The sequence below is a fragment of the Coregonus clupeaformis genome, chromosome 15, assembly GCF_020615455.1.
Source record: "Coregonus clupeaformis isolate EN_2021a chromosome 15, ASM2061545v1, whole genome shotgun sequence".
Classification (NCBI taxonomy): domain Eukaryota; kingdom Metazoa; phylum Chordata; class Actinopteri; order Salmoniformes; family Salmonidae; genus Coregonus; species Coregonus clupeaformis.
The window spans coordinates 44,021,177-44,034,804 of record NC_059206.1 but is presented as its reverse complement, the minus strand read 5'-3'; the positions used below and the strand labels follow the sequence as shown (position 1 = coordinate 44,034,804).

Here is a 13,628-nt window from a genome sequence, read left to right as displayed (position 1 = left end):
AAGTTCTCAATGGGATTAAGGTCTGGGGAGTTTCCTGGCCACTTAGTTATCACTTTTGTCTTATGGCAAGGTGCTCCATCATGCTGGAAAAGGCATTGGTTGTCACCAAACTGTTCTTGGATGGTTGGGAGAAGTTGCTCTCGGAGGACGTGTTGGTACCATTCTTTATTCATGGCTGTGTTCTTAGGCAAAATTGTGAGTGAGCCCACTCCCTTGGCTGAGAAACAACTCCACACATGAATGGTCTCAGGATGCTTTACTGTTGGCATGACACAGGACTGATGGTAGCACTCACCTTGTCTTCTCTGGACAAGGTGTTTTCCGGATGCCCCAAACAATCGGAAAGGGGATTCATCAGAGAAAATGACTTTACCCCAGTCCTCAGCAGTCCAATCCCTGTACCTTTTGCAGAATATCAGTCAGTGATTTAGGTGCAATCTTACTAACAGCAATATCTTTGCCTGTGAAGCCCCTTTTGTGCAAAGCAATGATGACGGCACGTTTCCTTGCAGGTAACCATGGTTAACAGAGGAAGAACAATGATTTCAAGCACCACCCTCCTTTTAAAGCTTCCAGTCTGTTATTCTAACTCAATCAGCATGACAGCGTGATCTGTTAACGAGAGAATCACTGACATGATGGCAGCTGGTCCTTTTGTAGCAGGGCTGAAATGCAGTGGAAATGTTTTTGGGGGATTAAGTTCATTTTCATGGTAAAGAGGGACTTTGAAATTAATTGCAATTCATCTGATGACATTCTGGAGTATATGCAAATTGCCATCATCAAAACTGAGGCAGCAGACTTTGTGAAAATTAGTATTTGTGTCATTCTCAAAACTTTTGACCACGACTGTACATAAAACTGGATCATCCAGTTATTGCTCTGTCTGAACACTGAAATGTAATGTATTCTTCCAATTTAGTTCAATTAACTCAATAATTCGAAGAAAATAAAATCCTTTATTTTCTCAGATTTAATTTTTCATACATTTGTTGTGTAATAAATAGACATGAGAAACAGGCTGATGATTCCACCCCATTCCCATGTCATTTCTGCACCATGTTGTTTTCCTTTCTCCACACTGCAAGTTTTCATAGAATTTACAACAGAAAATACAAAATAAAGCTTGACACAAGCTGAAAATACTGCCACCAGCTTCACGTTCACCAGCTCTGTCTGACACAGATCTCTCAGCTGTATTTCTGTAGCAAATCCCCAGGAACAAAAATATATTCACAGTTAAAGTATTTATACATTTTAAGATTACAAAGGAAATGGGCAGAAAAAATGAAGAAGTTTCTACAAGAAACAATCTTTCAAAGGGAAGTGGAGATTATTTTTCTGTACAAGATGCACCTTTGCTTTAAATAAACAATTCAACCCATGTTTCTTTTTTTATATACTTTTTAAAGATTCCTTTTTTTTTTTACTGATCCCTGAAAATACCACTTCAAATACTCAATCTTTTTTGTTAAAAAATAAAAAAAGATGCATCATTTTAAGTATTCCCTGTGACGATAAAAAAAAGCTTCAGGTATTTTTCTATACAAGTGATCCTGTACAATATAAACATCACTGTATAAAAAAAAAAAAAACTACTATGAGCTATCCAACTGAATGAGAAGCAATGAATTACTTGGTTGTCAGACATCTGATTGGCTAGGAAGGGCGTAAGCAGAAGTGCAAGCCTCCAGTGCATTCACAAACAGCAATGATTCATGAAACTGAATGACAAGAGACAATACCCACGTGACAAACATACACAAACAGAAGCTTGACGCTTGGGGTTCTTAGTGTGGTGGTGATAGTGCAAGGTCTGTTGGGTTGTTTTAGATTAGAAACACTTCTATATGGTGACTAGAATACTGAGCTAACTTGTACGGTGAGGGCCCTTACATGTTACAAAGAAGCACCATGGGGTGAGAACACCAAAACCAGTCATCACCAACACACCACCAGCCAGTGAAGGAAAACAATATCACGTACACCACACACATTAATGTCATACAATACTAACACATTCACACAGGCGAAAATAGACAGCATTTCATAATAGTGCATGCGCATTAACACAGTTGCAAGCGGCAGATTTCAGAAACACTTTTGCCCTGTAGTCATGGAAACCCCAGAAGCCTAGACATGGATATGGCACTTGTGATTGAACTTAAATGTATAAACTGCCTTCTTTTCTAGCCACCCCCCCCATTCCAAGGCTTTTGTCAAGGTAATTATCATGTAAAAAGTTCCTGTTCATTGCAGTCATGTGAGAACCTTGGAGTTACATTTACCTAGGTTTCACCTATATTTACTATCATTATCCTGTTGTCAACTTTATAGTGCATTGAATAAATGCTTTTCTCAAGATTTAACACTGGAAATGCAATGGACATCTGTATGGTTTCCAGACAGCATTGGATGCGCTTTAGGAATAAATCTAAGCATGACGAAATGCCTAAACCTAATAATACTAGTTTGAATTGCTATTCACTCATCAGCTGTACTGATCTGAACCCTTTCTTAGAACACAGTCTTTTAAATGGTGAATCACTTCTATAACCCTTCTACATGGTAACCTCAGCAAGCAGCTTGACATGGATGGATGTCATGTTGGAGGTGAGAAGGCATCATGAAGTCAAAAACATTTCAATACAATCTGCATCAGCAGTCTTACTGTGCAGTGATAAAGTTTGTTATGGAAGGAATGATGTGCCTATGGTTGCTTTTGGAATCACTATACTACACTATGGTGTAAAGGTTCAATTGTGTTACATTTCTAAAAAGTCCCCATCTTGCATTATTTTCCAATTCACTATTTCTACAGTATGGCCTACAGAGGGCAGCACATTCACTCATGCACACAAAATACAATAGTGTTTTTGGGGGAGGGTAATTTCTGAGTGACAACAGAAAGGATGGCAAAACCACTGGAATAACCATTTATAAATCTCTGAAAGGGTATTCCTTGATGTTTAAATAAAGTACCAGACAGCAGTATACTCTATATTCTTTGCTGGTATGAGCAGGTGTGGATTAATCTGCACTCCAGTGATATCCACGTTTGTGAATTGAGGACACAATGAACCATTCTGTCTCTTCAATTATATCAGTTTTCTGCATTTACTATAAAAACAAAGGGGGGTTAAGCAAATGGAGGCATCCCCGCAGGCTTCTCCTTGGGTAGCAAACCCAGTTCTCAGGACCCCAAACCTACTTCCTGTCTGTGCCACTATGACCACCATAGGGTGAGAATAGTGTAATCTTCCGTGGGGGAAGCGGTGTCCCTCTCACGACCAAGAGTTTTAATTGTGAGTGTCAACAGTATTAATGAGCAGCTAGAAGTGTGTGTGTGTGTGTAATATTATATATATAGAAATAGAATGGGGGGCTACGTACCACGTGTGGTCTCCGTAAAGCTTATGAGAAAGTGGGAGTAGGTAAAACTGTACAAGCCAAGACCAGACCTGGGAGGAACCATCCTGAATGGAAGACAAACAATTAAGAGTGCTGCACCAGGAAGCCAGATGCTATACAGCATTGTGGAAATTCAAGGGTCACTGGCAGAGTAGTAGAAAACCCAAGTTTATGTCCGTTTTAAAGAGCACCTGGAATCGTAAACAATCTTGAGTTAACATCTGCATGTATAAAAAGAGTCCCAGACAGGTAGCTGCGCTGTATCCAGATGATGGGTTGTTTTCCATCTCCTGGTTCTTCCACCCCTACTCTTTTGTCCTTGTGTTTTTAGCATGGTGTCTCTGTGTGCGTGTCCAGGGAATGGGGACAACGTTGGTTGGGACAGTGCTTGTTGTTTTCCGGGAGGTTTTCCCCTTGGCCAGGGACTAACGTTAGTTCAACGTTCCTCTACAGTTCTCTGCCCCACACAAGCAGGGGATCTTCTCGTCCTCAATTGGGAACTTGTAGTCGTAGGTGATCTCCTCGTTGACATTGATGGGTTGTCGGGAGTAGATGACGATCTTCTTTTGGGACTCCACTGTGATCACCTTAGCATAACAGTTGGGCTGAGAAGATGAACAAAACAGCGGTGTTAGCATCAATGTGTTTGCTAGCCTAGCAATGTGAAATTGGGTCAATTCATTGACTAGAATACGTTTTGATTGAGAGGAGACACTTACATTGCAGCTGTGGTTGATGAAGCGGGCGAAGTTACCACACTTGGTGGCGTCTATGATGGTGTCATGGTCCACACGGAACATGTAGCTGCTCCCGATGCCCTCGTCCTCGTAACGCTTCTCCCTCATGTCAGCAATCACCTGGTCACAGGATTGGATAGGTTTACACTCAGCCTGTTACCACTCACCTGTATGACATTATGATTTGCAGCCCGCACAAAGTACATGTTTTTGCTGTTGGATAATCTCTATAATGCTTCCTGTCTGCACATAACCTCCCTCAGACTGAGAAGACAGTTGTGTTCTACTCACCTGTCTGATGTTCTGCCCCACGTACTCAATCACCATCTCATCAGCAGCAATTGGCTCCATAGCGAACAAGCCCCAGTCGTGGATGTGCGACTTACAGAACCGAATCTTCTTCTTACGGAACTGGGGAAGAGTAATACAAATAAAACATTTTTTTTTTTGAAGTGACAGTATTGCACTGACATTCAGTGTCAACGAACATAGTGGTTGTGTGTGGGCTGTATTTGGCCTTTGGTACCTTCAGCTGGTTGAACTTGAGCAGGTCGCTGTCACAGCTGAAAGAGGACAGCAGGCGGCGCTGTTCAGACCGACGCTCAGAGCCAGCTCTGGTGGAGACTAGGGGCTGTGCGGGAATACTCATGCCCTGCAGAGAGAGACGGAGGAAGGGAGAGAAGGAGATAGTGACAGAGAGAGGGGAAATTAAGAAAGAAAACACAATGAGCTTCTACTCCACAAGCTCCTACTACACCTTAAGGCAAACGGACGCATCAAGACACAAACAGATGAACAGACACCCTTGCTGATGTGAACTTAAGCCCATCAGCCCACTCTCTGCTAAAACCCACCTGCATGTCTATAGGCCCCTCCTCCAGTAGGTGTTTGTTGCTGTTGAGGTATTTGATCTTGTCCTTCTTGTCGATCTTGTAGTAGCCCTCGCTACGGGCACAGCCAGTCATGTGATCCCTCATGCCATCGTCCCTCCTCTTCCTCTTCACCGCCGGGATGTTGGTAGGTACAGGGGAGTCAAGGGAAATCATTCCAAAAGGCTTTTGGAGAAGGCTAAACCGTGGGTTGGTAGAACCATGACCAAACATTTCTAATTTACTACTATCTAAAATGCTTGATGACTAAGCAATACTAAAAAGAACAACAAAGGAACAACACTTTAGGACAAAAAGAGACTAACTTGTTTGTAATCGAGTAGAGGCAGTAGAGGGCCCTTTCATTGCTATAGTTGCTATACAGCTACAGGCAAAAATGAATGTTCTAGCAAAAATGGGCAGTAATATTATCAACAGCCAGTAGTAAAGGATATGAGGGTGCTGGACCCACAGCGTGTCGTTGAGCCAGTCGTTGCCGTTGTCCTGCTGCAGCATCTTGTCGTAGGTGACCTGCAGGTGCCGGATGTCCTCCTCATCGATGCCGTCGTTCCAGATGTCGTACAGGATGGTCATCTCCTCAAACTCAGAGCGCGGAACGTAGTGGGGCCGCGGCGGCGTGGTCGCAGGCGAGTGGCTGGCCAGCAGCAGCTCTTCCCACCCTCGCCGCGCCTTACGGGCTGGCTTCTGCACGCGCTCCTCTTCTTCATAGGGGAGGAACCGGTCGTCATGGGGCAGAGCCGTCTGCGGCTCTGACGCCCCTTCCCGGAAGTCCAGGCCCACAGTGAAGGTGTCTAGCCCAGCGCACCTGGGGATGTCAGGAAGAGTGGCTGCAGCAGCCGTGTCTGCAGAGAGCTCTCTGAGCTGGGCATCGTGAGGCAAAGAGGGGGGCATGGAGGTGGGAGTCACCGAGAGCTCCATAGACTCAGTCTTAGGAGAAGTCAGTGCTGCCAGAGCTGCCAGTGCTGCAGCCTTTTTACTCTTGGGTCGCCCAGGCTTCCTCTTAGGCGGGGATGCGTCAGGGGGCACCGGGAGGTCTAAGGCCGGGACAGCAGGCAGGTCTTTTTGCACGCTGGTTAAGGCCTGTCCCTGGAGGGAGCCGGGGGGCAGGGTCTGGTTGGCCAAGGTGCTGAGTGGAGGCTCCTTGAACAGCGGGCTTTCTGAAGAGGCTTTCCGGTGGATGGGAAGGCCAGCAGCCAGGGCTGTGTGGTCTGGGAAGACAGGGGTGAAGGTCAGATCTCTGCCGGGGGTTCGGGGGATACCTGTACTCAGGATGGGGGACTGGGCAGGGTAGGAGAAGGGGCTGCCGGATATGTGGGGGGAGCTGAGGCTGGCCAGGCTGCTGCCAGTCAGAGGGGCATCGCTGCCAGGCGTGACGGGCACGTTCTCTGTGCTGTTCTGGGACTTGCCCAGGCCCCTTAGGTCTCTGCCAGGGGTGCGGGGCACATCCTCGTCTGTGGACAGCCTGGCCCTAAAGGGGAGGGGGAGGTCCGGAATGGGGCCGGGAGGCGGCAGCAGGAGGGAGTGGCCTCCCATGGCTAGGGTAGGGGGGAGGAGCATAGGTGGGACGACTAGGGATCTAGGGAGGGCTGTGTCGGGCTCCAGGGATATGGAAGCCCCTCTACCTGGTGTACAGGGCAGATCCTTGTCCTCTGTGTGGGCCTTGGGTCGAGAGTCCTGGTCGCTGTCAGCCAGGGAGCCTGTCGGGGTGGGCGGCCGCAGGTTAGTAACATCGTCCTGGGGCTCCGTCTTCGATACAGGGATGGTGACTTCCAGGTCAATGTCTGGCTCCTCAGCTGAAAGACAACCAACATGTCAAGACAATCGGTCAGTTAAAAGCAATATGCAGAGTGTAACATCTGAAATGGCATCTGAAACACAAGGCTTGTGTGGTTAGGTAACAGGAGAGGGTTAAGACCTGGGACTCCTTTGGGTGAAGGGGGCCTGAGGTCCTCCAGGCTGGTCCGGCCAGGCTCCGCTGCCCCCTCCACCTCACTGAGGCATCTGTGGTTGGGCTTGAGCTTCAGCCCCTCCCTAGGCGTCTGGTCCTCTTCTAAACCAGCCAGCTCTGAGGGCTCGTCCTCTGGGGGAGGACCTAGGGGCGTGCTGGGCGCCTTAGGCTCCACCTCCTCCTCAGATGAGGAAGATGAAGAGGAGGATGAGGACGAAGAGGTCCGAACCCGGTCCTCGTCTTTATCCGGTAGACTCTCCACGTCTACCACTGCCTCCTCCTCCTCCTCCTCCTCCTCCTCTTCCTCCTCTGCCTCTTCCTCTGAACTGGATTCATAGTCAGAGGAGTCCCCACTCGCAGAGGAGTCAGAGTCGACTTTAGAGGACGCTGAACTGGCAACGTCTGTGGGAGCGAGGAGGAGAGAGAATAGGACAAGTTACAGAGGAGTTTACACACCAGAATAGCAAATAACTATAGTCATTGACATCATCAGCGTGGATTTACCCTCATCTGACGACTCAGATGATTCACCATCACTGGATGATGCCGCCTCATCTTCGTCCTCATCCTCTCCACTCTCCTGAAAGGTCCAATCCCAGATGTTAAAAGCTATTATTAAAAACATTGTTCTACAGTATGATGCCTCAGGTTGCCTTCTCCCAATGAGCTGAAGCACCTGTTGAAGGTTGTGATGGTCAACACTTCATCTCCCATTCTAGGACATGTGGTCATTTGATTGACAGCTCACCTTGCCCGACGACAACCTCTCAGAGGCCTCCGTCTCGTCAGGCTCCTCCTCCCTATCGGACAGGGACTCCTCCTTCCCAGAAGTCTCTACTTCCTCCTCTCCCTCGCTGTCCAGCTCCAGCGGCCGCGCATGTCGTCTCCGTGACGCCGCGCTGTCCTCGTCCATCCTGGACCCATCTTCTGGGAGCTCCGCTAGCTCATCATCCACAGGCGTGGAGGGCCGCGCTCGCTTAGTGTCCCCGGTGGAGGTAGCATCAGGAGGGTCCTTCCTCTTCACCTGAACACACACACATTAATAATCTCTCCCAATGAGTTGTGACAAATACATTTTGCCAAATATAAAATGATAGAACTATTTTACAAAGCGCCAGAGCCCTTCTTAGTCAATCCTAAAAGTGTCTGGAGGTACCTTGAAGGATGGCAGGCGGATGGCTCCTCGGAGGCCGATGCCCAGGCCCATGCCCTCGTAGCCTAGGCCCTCTCCCTTGTTCCAGTTCTCCAGTAGACTGGAGCCAATGGTCTCTTTGGGCTTGGGCTTCTCCTCCTCTCCATGCTTCACCGGGGTCAGGGACGCCTTGGGGACGAACAACAACATGGTACTCATATGAAAGCCTGGTTGTTATCTGGCTAGTTAACGCAGGAGAATAGCTGGCTAGAATAGTCATGTCATTACAATTAAATGGTAGCTAGAGTTTGTGAAATAGCAAAGTACAACAACCTAGCCAGTTCACACAGCAATGTCCTTTGTACTCAACAATTTCACCCATATTAATTAACCAAACTCATTCAACTAACCAAATTCTCTAAATATATCACTCTGATATGCCTACCTTGTTGTCAATAGAGTCCATAATTTCAACACATTCAAATAAATTCTCACTCATAACCTCAACTTCGCAAAAATTCAAGGTTAGTTGAGCTTTTCTGATACAAAACATTCCAGGAGTTTTAAATGAGGCTTTCCTCAAAAACATTATTTTGTATCCAAGCAACAATGGCCATATTCTACCATTAGAAATATGCATAAAGACTGAGGGATATATATTTGAGCTAAACCAACATTGACAGGCCTGTGCTTCATTAAATGTAAAAGAAATTCCACATAATCTCAGAATTGACTGTTTACATGAGACTGAAGTGAGACTAGATAGGAGCTGGATTTGAAGTATGACTCACCTTGGCTGAGTGTTCTTTCTTATCCCACCACTCGTCAAAGGCCCTAAAGGCTACCACCTCCACCATCTTACGGTTGAGGTCCCTCTTCATGATGGCCTTCAGCTCCTTGACGATGACCAGCAGCACCCCTTCCACGGTGGCCTTGTGAGGATCCTCCTTCTTAGCCTCGTAGCCCGGTGGAGGAACGGCAGGGTTGAACTTGGGCATGCTGGGGTGGGGCCAGGGTTGCTGCCCATGGCCCCCTGCACTGGCAGCTGGGGTGCTACTCATGGACAAGGGTGGGTAGGGACCCCCAAACTGCATGGCTGCTGACCCAGCTGAAGCCGTCCCTCCTGTGCTCATGAAGTGTGGGTAGGGGTAGGGCCCCCGGGTCTGGGCCATGCGACTCAGCATTTGAGTCTGCATCTGGAAGGACATGTGAACGCTGCCCCATTGAGGCAGACAGCTCATCAGCTCCATCTGCATCATGGGCACCATGCCATGGGGGTAGAGTTGAGGCAGCATGGGGTGGGGCACTCCAGGTGCCAGGTGTGGGCCTGGGACGGCAGAGAGGTGGTGTGCAAGACCGAAACCTGCTTGAGGGGGTAGAGGGTGGAAGCCGGGGGGTGGGAGGGGCATGGACTGCATGGGGGACACAGCAGAGTTGACCACGATGCCTTTGGCACAGTCGCCACTGTGCGTGGGCGTGCCTGGCATGTCGTCCTCATCCGAGATCTCCATGTCTTCCCCAGAGGACTGATGGCTCTGTGGGAGATGGAAAGGACAAGGTGTCAGGATATCTCTATACAATACATGACCTGATAGAGTCAAATGGAAAGCATCCACACAATAAGCACAGGTTCCAGCTTCTCTACTCATCCCTACAGACCCGTTTCCCGGCCGTGTCATGAAATGTTGCACGTGCAGTTTGACATCAGAAACATATTTGTTTACCTAGCAGTGGATACGATCCCATGCCACTTCAAATGCAGCTTGTGCAAGTTAACAAACACTTTATCAAATGGTTATCGTCTACAACAGCATTTCCCAAACTCGGTCTTGGGGACCCCAAGGGGTGCACGTTTTGTTTTTTGCCCTAGCACTACACAGCTGATTCAAATAATCAACTCCTCATCGAGCTTTGATTACTTGAATCAGCTGTGCAATGCTACGGCAAAAACCAAAACGTGCACCCCTTGGGGTCCCCAGGACCGAGTTTGGGAAACACTGGTCTACAACATTGCAGATACACTAAATGACCAGAATCGTCTAGAATGTCATTGTATGCTGTTACATCAAGATTTCCCTTCACTGGAACTAAGGGGCCTAGCCCGAACCATGAACAGCCCCAGACCATTATTCCTCCTCCACCAAACTTTACAGTTGGCACTATGCATTCGGGCAGGTAGCGTTCTCCTGGCATCCGCCAAACCTATTTTCATCCGTCGGACTGCCAGATGGTGAAGAATGATTCGTCACTACAGAAAACGTGTTTCCACTGTTTCAGAGTCCAATGGCAGCGAGCTTTACACCACTCCTGCTGATGCTTGGCATTGCACATGGTGATCTTAGGCTTATGGGCGGCTGCTCGGCCATGGAAACTTGCGAACATTAGAAATTAGGTTGCACGTGATGTTAGCTGTTCCCATTACATAACATGGCCCATTTAGCCCGATTTCACTCACCAGGTGGCCGCCCATAATTACAGTGCATTCGGAAAGTATTCAGACCACTTGACTGTTTCCACATTTTCTTACGTTACAGCCTTATACTTAACTGTAAGTCGCTCTGGATAAGAGCGTCTGCTAAATGACTTAAATGTAAATGTTATTCTAAAATAGATTTTTGTGAAAAAATATTTTCTCATCAATATACACACACACACACACACACACACACACACACACACACACACACATAATACCCCATAATGACAAAGCAAAAACAGGTATTTAGAAATGTTTGCAAAAAAACTATAAAAAGAAAACACTGAAATATCACATTTACATAAGTATTCAGACCCTTTACTCAGTACTTATTTGAAGCACCTTTGGCAGCGATTACAGCCTCGCTTCTTCTTGGGTATGATGCTACAAGCTTGGCACACCTGTATTTGGGGAGTTTCTCCCATTCTTCTCTGCAGATCCTCTCAGGTTGGATGGCTGCACAGCTATCTTCAGGTCTCTCCAGAGATGTTCGATCGGGTTCAAGTCCGGGCTCTGGCTGGGCCACTCAAGGACATTCAGCCACTTGTCCCAAAGCCACTCCTGCATTGTCTTGGCTGTGTGCTTAGGGTCATTGTTCTGTTGCATGGTGAACCTTCACCTCAGTCTGAGGTCCTGAGCGCTCTGGAGCAGGTTTTCATCAAGGATCTCTCTGTACATTGCTCCGTTCATCTTTCCCTCGATCCTAACTAGTCTCCCAGTCCCTGCCGCTGAAAAACCTCCCCACAGCTTGATGCTGCCACCACCACGCTTCACCGTAGGGATGGTGCCAGGTTTCATCTAGATGTGACGCTTGGCATTCAGGCTAAAGAGTTCAATCTTGGTTTCATCAGACCAGAGAATCTTCTTTCTCATGGTCTGAGAGTCCTTTAGGTGCCTTTGGGCAAACTCCAAGCAGGCTGTCATGTGCCTTTTACTGAAGAGTGGCTTCTGTCTGGCCACTCTACCATAAAGGCCTGATTGGTGGAGTGCTGCAGAGATGGTTGTCCTTCTGGAAGGTTCTCCCATCTCCACAGAGGAACTCTGGAGCTCTGTCAAGAGTGACCATCGGGTTCTTGGTCACCTCCCTGACCAAGGCCTTTCTCCCCCGATTGCTCAGTTTGGCTGGGTGGATAGCTCTAAGAAGAGTATTGGTGGTTCCAAACTTCTTCCAGTTAAGAATGATGGAGGCCACTGTGTTCTTGGGGACCTTCAATGCTACATAAATGTTTTGGTACCCTTCCCCAGATCTGTGCCTCGACACAATCCTGTCTTGGATCTCTAGGACACTCCCTTCGACCTCATGGCTTGGTTTTTGCTATGACATGCACTGTCAACTGTGGGACCTTATATAGACAGGCGTGTGTGCCTTTTCAAATCATGTCCAATCAATTGAATTTACCACAGGTAGACTCCAATCAAGTTCTAGAAACATCTCAAGGATGATCAGTGAAAACAGGATGCACCGGAGCTCAATTTCGAGTCTCATAGCAAAGGGTCTGAACACTTATGTAAATAAGGTACACTACTGTTAAAAAGTACTCATTCAAGGGTTTTTCTTTATTTGTACTATTTTCTATATTGTAGAATAATAGTGGACACATCAAAACTATGAAATAACACATATGGAATCATGTAGTAACCAAAGAAGTGTTAAACAAATCAAAATATATTTTATATTTGAGATTCTTCAAATAACCACCCTTTGCCTTGATGACAGCTCTGCACACTCTTGGCATTCTCTCAACCAGCTTCATGAGGTACACCTGGAATGCATTTCAATTAACAGGTGTGCCTTCTTAAAAGTTAATTTGTGGAATTTCTTTCCTTCTTAATGCATTTGAGCCAATCAGTTGTGTTGTGACAAGGTAGGGGGGGGTATACAGAAGATAGCCCTATTTGGTAAAAGACCAAGTCCATATTATGGCAAGAACAGCTCAAATAAGCAAAGAGAAATGACAGTCCATCATTACTTTAAGATATGAAGGTCAGTCAATACGGAAAATGTCAAGAGCTTTGAAAGTTTCTTCAAGTGCAGTCGCAAAAAAAACATCAAGCGCTATGATGAAACTGGCTCTCATGAGGACCGCCACAGGAATGGAAGACCCAGAGTTAACTCTGCCGCAGAGGATGAGTTCATTAGAGTTACCAGCCTCAGAGTTGCAGCCCAAATAAATTCTTCAGAGTTCAAGTAACAGACACATCTCAACATCAACTGTTCAGAGGAGACCGTGTGAATCAGGCCTTCAGGGTCGAATTGCTGCAAAGAAACCACTAATAAAGGACACCAAGAAGAAGATGATACTAGCTTGGGCCAAGAAACACGAGCAATGGACATTAGACTGGTGGAAATTTGTGCTTTGGTCTGGAGTCCAAATTTTGACCAAGAAGGAGAGTGATGGAGTGCTGCATCAGATGACCTGACCTCCACAATCCCCCGACCTCAACCAAATTGAGATGGTTTGGGCTGAGACAGACCACAGAGTGAAGGAAAAGTAGCAAACAAGTGCTCAGCATATGTGGGCACTCCTTCCAGACTGTTGGAAAAGCATTCCAGGTGAAGCTGGTTGAGAGAATGCCAAGAGTGTGCAAAGCTGTCGTCAATGCAAAGGGTGGCTATTTGAAGAATCTCAAATATAAAATATATTTTGATTTGTTTAACACTTTTTTGGTTACTACATGATTCCATATGTGTTATTTCATAGTTTTGATGTCTTCACTATTATTCTACAATGTAGAAAATAGTACAAATAAAAGAGAAACCGTTGAATGAGTAGGTGTTCTAAAACTTTTGACCGGTAGTGTGTGTTTTTTATTTTTAATACATTTGCAAAAAAAATCTTAAAACCTGTTTTCAGTTTGTTATTATGGGGCATTGTATGTAGATGTAAAAATATATATCCATTTTAGAATAAGGCTTTAACAAAACAAAATGTGGAAAAAGTCAAGGGGTCTGAATACTTTACGAATCCACTGTATATCCGGTTCAAATTCCATATCAGCCAATTACAATCGCCAATGTAGTTGGACGTGTTAG

The 13,628-nt window shown here is 46.5% G+C and overlaps 1 protein-coding gene across 3 annotated transcripts in view; it reads right to left on the bottom strand.

Moving 5' to 3' along the window:
- Positions 1 to 939: 939 nt before the first annotated feature.
- LOC121582371 (histone-lysine N-methyltransferase SETD1B-A-like) overlaps positions 940 to 13,628 on the bottom strand; it is a 38,284-nt gene continuing 25,595 nt past the window's right edge. For 2 of the 3 annotated variants that reach the window (XM_045225173.1, XM_041898108.2), the window contains exons 7-17: positions 8,910 to 9,653; positions 8,143 to 8,307; positions 7,735 to 8,010; positions 7,491 to 7,566; positions 6,954 to 7,388; positions 5,473 to 6,831; positions 5,003 to 5,169; positions 4,675 to 4,800; positions 4,440 to 4,559; positions 4,131 to 4,268; positions 940 to 4,016 (exon numbers count right to left, since the gene is read on the bottom strand). In XM_045225173.1, coding sequence (XP_045081108.1) covers positions 3,843 to 4,016; positions 4,131 to 4,268; positions 4,440 to 4,559; positions 4,675 to 4,800; positions 5,003 to 5,169; positions 5,473 to 6,831; positions 6,954 to 7,388; positions 7,491 to 7,566; positions 7,735 to 8,010; positions 8,143 to 8,307; positions 8,910 to 9,653 — 3,780 coding nt within the window. In that variant the 3' untranslated portion in view covers positions 940 to 3,842. The remainder of the gene's footprint in view (positions 4,017 to 4,130; positions 4,269 to 4,439; positions 4,560 to 4,674; positions 4,801 to 5,002; positions 5,170 to 5,472; positions 6,832 to 6,953; positions 7,389 to 7,490; positions 7,567 to 7,734; positions 8,011 to 8,142; positions 8,308 to 8,909; positions 9,654 to 13,628) is intronic. The other variant, XM_045225174.1, reaches the window with a different exon arrangement.